At 42.2% G+C, this 5,135-nt stretch overlaps 1 protein-coding gene across 1 annotated transcript in view; it reads left to right on the forward strand.

The window, feature by feature from the left end:
- megf10 (multiple EGF-like-domains 10) overlaps window positions 1-5,135 on the forward strand; it is a 91,972-nt gene that overhangs the window by 73,200 nt on the left and 13,637 nt on the right. Inside the window, exons 11-13 of the mRNA XM_046066309.1 lie at window positions 2,288-2,408; window positions 2,999-3,162; window positions 3,756-3,858. Coding sequence (XP_045922265.1) covers window positions 2,288-2,408; window positions 2,999-3,162; window positions 3,756-3,858 — 388 coding nt within the window. The remainder of the gene's footprint in view (window positions 1-2,287; window positions 2,409-2,998; window positions 3,163-3,755; window positions 3,859-5,135) is intronic.

Consider the following 5,135-nt stretch of genomic DNA (forward strand, 5'->3'; position numbering starts at 1 on the left):
GCAGCTGGGCCGGACTCTGTCTCCCCATCCACCCTGAAGCACTGTGCTGATCAGCTGTCTCCCGTGTTTTTTTTACACCTCACTGGAGACATGCCATGTGCCAGCCTGCTTCAAAGCCTCCACCATCATCCCTGTCCCCAAAAAACCAAGGACCACAGAACTAAATGACTACAGACCCGTCGCCCTGACATCTGTGGTAATGAAGTATTTTGAGAGCCTTGTGTTGTCCCACCTTAAATCCATCACAAACCCTCTTCTGGACCCCCTGCAGTTTGCCTACAGAGCCAACAGGTCTGTAGATGATGCAGTTAACATGGCCGTTCCCTACATCCTCCAGCACATGGACTCCCCAGGAACCTACGCCAGGATCCTGTTTGTGGATTTCAGCTCTGCTTTCAATACCATCATCCCGGCCCTGCTGCAAGACAAGCTCTCCAAGCTGAACGTGCCTGACTCCACATGCAGGTGGATCACAGACTTCCTGACAGACAGGAAGCAGCACATGAAGAAGGGAAAACATGTTTCTAACTCCCGGACCATCAGCACTGGTTCCCCTCAAGGCTGCGTTCTTTATCTTTTTCTTATGGTGCGCTTCTACACCGCCATCATTGAGTCCATCCTCACCTCCTCCTCTGGTATGCTGCTGCCACTGCCAGGGACAAGGGCAGGCTGCACCATATTATTCGCTCTGCAGAGAAGGTGATTGGCTGCAATCTTCCTTCTCTTCAGAACCTGTACGCCTCCAGGACTCTGAGGTGAGCAGGAAAGATTGCAGCTGACTCCTCCCAACCTGGACACAAACTGTTTCAGACTCTCCCTCTGGCAAGAGGCTGCAGCCCATCAGGACCAAAACCTCTCGCCAGCTTCTACCTCTCTAGCTAGCCTCAACAACAATGGTAATGAATTACATTTATATAGCGCTTTATCATAGATACTCAAAGTGCTTCACAGTGAAGTGGGGAGGACTCACCTCAACCACCACCAATGTGTAGCACCCACCTGGGTGATGCATGGCAGCCATTTAGCGCCAGAACGTTCACCACACATCAGCTTGAGGCAGAGAGGGAGGGAAACATTGAGCTAATTACTATGGGGGATGATTAGATGGCCAGATGGTGAAAGCCAGGTTGGGAATTTTGCCATGGCCCCGGGGAACCCCCTACTCTTAGCAACAAGTGCCATGGGATCTTTCATGATCACAATGAGTCAGGACCTCGGTTTAACATGTCATCTGAAGGACAGCAGCTTCTACAACGCAGTGTCTCCATCATTGCATGGGGTTATTGGGATCTTATTATTAGGACCAGAGGGGAGACTGCCCCCCAACACCACTTCCAGCAGCAACTTAGTTTTCCCACGAGGTCTCCCAGCCAGGTACTGGCCAAGCCCAAACCTGCTTAGCTTTGATCAATCAGCAGTAGCAGGGTTTACATTGTTATGACTGCTGGCTGAACACCCCCACTGACTCTCCCCCCTTTCAAAAAATACAATCGTCTCTGCACATGTAAATGTCACTTCATGTCATAACATACACGAACCGGGCACATTGCAATATTTGTTGTAAATCGTTGTTGTTCCATTGTTATTTTTATTTTTATTATTATTTCTTCGGGGTGGCTGTGGCTCAGGAGGTAGAGCGGGTTGGCTGTTAATCGGGAGGTCGGCGGTTCGATCCCTGGCTCCCCCTGGTTGCGTGTCAAAGTGTCCTTGGGCAAGATACTGAACCCCGAATTGCCCCTGGCGGCTGTTCCGCCAGTGTATGAGTGAATGTGAATGTTAGTTTCCGTTTGAGCACTTAGGCTCAGTGTATGAATGTGTGTGACTGGTGGATGTAGTGTAAAAGCGCTTTGAGTGGTCGAAAAGACTAGAAAGGCGCTATACAAGTACGGAGCATTTATATTGTCAGTTGTATTATTTGTCTCTATTCTTCTGTTATTCTTATATAACTTGCATTTGCTTATTACATATTTATATATTTCTACATCTATTTATTTCAGCTGTATGTCTGTCTCCGTGTAGCACCTTATCATCAAAGCAAATTTCTTGTATGTGTAAAACACTACTTGGCAATAAAGCTCCTTCTGATTATCCTTAAAGTCGAGACTTTACCTACTATACTGTAGAAGCAAGCAAACTTAAAAAAATAAATATTTCAAATGATGATAGTAGGCCTGTAACAAACATTTTGTCCAGTGCTGTGTATGTGAACATGTTCTGTCGTGTATATTCCTGTGTGATATCCTCACAGCCAGTCCTAACTGTACATCTATTATGGTGGCCTTCGCAGGGTCCCAACTGTACAGTCCCCTGCCCAGCAGGAACATATGGATTGAACTGTTCCTCTAGCTGTAACTGTAAGAACAGAGCTCAGTGTTCATCTGTGGATGGATCCTGCTCCTGTAAACCAGGTGAGTGGAGGAGGAGAGAAAGAGAAGAGGATAGATATTAGTCATAATACCTTACTTCTGAACTTTATAACAAATCACTTATTTGGGAAAAAAGAAGGCTAAAGCCATGCAAACACATTCTAGTCTATAAAAACATGGGTCTGCCAGCAATGATTATACAGTATGTACATATCGAGGGAATTTTAATTCAATATTAAATAAATAAATATATGGTCTATGACTATAACCTTAGATGTTTTATTATTTTAAAGGGAATAGTACCATTATGTGTAGGTTCACATCCTTTCTCCTCTGTCATTTTTGCTCTCTCTTTTCCTGGATACCGCTCTCTCAGAAGGCTGAGTGGAATGAGTCTATGATGGAACACATTTTTTCTTTTCAGGCAAACCAACTTTTTGGTAGCAATTCACTTTTAAAAAACCACCATAACTTCTGTCGTGATGAATTTTGGTGACAGCATTATTTCAAGGAAACTGTTCCAGAGGTATTCTGATCCTTGTGTTACACCCAATAATGTTTATGATGTGTGTTACTGTTAATGGAAACTAAGGTATGTGTGTGTTTGACTCTTAGTGACCTTGTTTAAACAGGGTGGCATGGGGTGGACTGCTCCATCAACTGTCCCAGTGGTACCTGGGGTCTGGGCTGTAACCTCACCTGTATGTGTGGGAATGGAGGAGCGTGTAATGTGCTGGACGGTCACTGTACCTGTGCTCTAGGCTGGAGAGGAGAGAGGTGTGAATTCCAGTGCCAGGTGAGAGGATATGGATATTCCCAGATGTTTATGTGGAAAAAACCTGAAATTATTTGTTTGTTTGTTTGTTTGTCTTATTTTGCAAAGACAATTTTCTTTTTTGGAATGTGTCCAGAATTATTGTTGGCAAGTCAGTGAGGAAATCACAGTTCTAGTCCACCGAAAATCACTAATGATTTACTTGATTTTCTTGACATTAGAACCTGATATTTTCCAGAGTATGCAGTAGTGTTGATTGTGTTTTGTATTAGCAATTATAAACTAAAAATGTCTCATAATACTTGTTAATGTTGTTGAACAACAAAAAATGACAGGAAAACAACTCATGTTATATTACTCTCTACATTTGTTTGGATCGAATCCTAATGTAGTCCCATACAAGTATCCAACATTTTTGTTGACCTTGTTGAGCAGGTGTACAGTATGACAAATGTACAGTATGACAAATTGACCTTGTCGAACTGTCCCTTGAGAACACATGAAGCAGTGGAAGTAAAATAGGATTTAAAAGCATGAAAAGACTCAAAGTTTAATGCCTTAATGACACTTTACTGAAGTTCAGCTCTGTGATGGTACTGTTCGGTCCTCCTCAGGATGGTACCTATGGTCAGGACTGTAAAGAACGCTGTGATTGCAGTCATGCTGATGGATGTCACCACTCTACTGGTCACTGCCGCTGTCTGGCTGGATGGACTGGTAAGACCCAATGAAAATGTTCTAACTAATTTCCCTACGGGGACGAATAGAGATTGATTTGATTTGAACATTACATTATACCAAATATTTCCATTTGTATTACTTCCTACTGTCTGTGGTTCTGATCTTTGGCTCATAGTGTATCATTATCAACCATGTGAATGAGGCAATTAAAGATGGAGACGTAACTTTATATTGCAATAAAATATACAAATGCTTATTGTATACTTTCATGTTGTGTTACATTATCCTATAATAACAGACACTACAGACTATAGAGAGTAGTATGATGGGAAATACAGTATCTCACAAAAGTGAGTAAATCATAGTTTATTATATCTTTTAATGTGACAACACTGAAGAAATGACACTTTGCTAGAATGTAAAGTAGTGAGTATACAGCTTGTATAACAATGTAAATTTGCTGTCCCCTCAACATAATACATCACACAGCCTTAATCTTAGTCTGCTAGGTGCTGCTATGTCACTCTGAATTTCCTCTATAGGGGATTAATAGACGTATATCTTATCTTACTAGGCAGCTTTAAAAGGATATTTTAAACTTTGGACAGAGCCAGGCTACCTGTTTGACCCTGCTTCCAGTGTTTTGTTTTTTATGGGTGCAAAAACAATTAAGATTTACATTACACATACAAGATTTTCAAATATGACAATATGCAAGGGAACAATCCCTTCCAACTACAGTATTACCAGGGGAGCCAAGCACCAGCTACTGGTCGATATAAGACCAGGCAGACCAATCTGTGCACCACCTGGATTGACTACAAGAAAGTCTACGACTCAATGCCACATACAGTGGGTACGGAAAGTATTCAGACCCCTTTAAATTTTTCACTCTTTGTTTCATTGCAGCCATTTTCCAAAAATCAAAAAAGTTCATTTTATTTCTCAGTAATGTACACTCAGCACCCCATCTTGACAGAAAAAAACAGAAATGTAGAAATTTTTGCAAATTTATTAAAAAAGAAAAACTGAAATATCACATGGTCATAAGTATTCAGACCCTTTGCTCAGTATTTAGTAGAAGCACCCTTTTGATCTAATACAGCCATGAGTCGTTTTGGGAAAGATGCAACAAGTTTTTCACATCTGGATTTGGGTATCTTCTGCCATTCCTCCTTGCAGATCCTCTCCAGTTCTGTCAGGTTGGATGGTAAACGTTGGTGGACAGCCATTTTCAGGTCTCTCCAGAGATGCTCAATTGGGTTTAAGTCAGGGCTCTGGCTGGGCCATTCAAGAACAGCCACGGAGTTGTT

The sequence above is a fragment of the Micropterus dolomieu genome, linkage group LG13 (genome assembly GCF_021292245.1).
Source record: "Micropterus dolomieu isolate WLL.071019.BEF.003 ecotype Adirondacks linkage group LG13, ASM2129224v1, whole genome shotgun sequence".
Lineage (NCBI taxonomy): Eukaryota > Metazoa > Chordata > Actinopteri > Centrarchiformes > Centrarchidae > Micropterus > Micropterus dolomieu.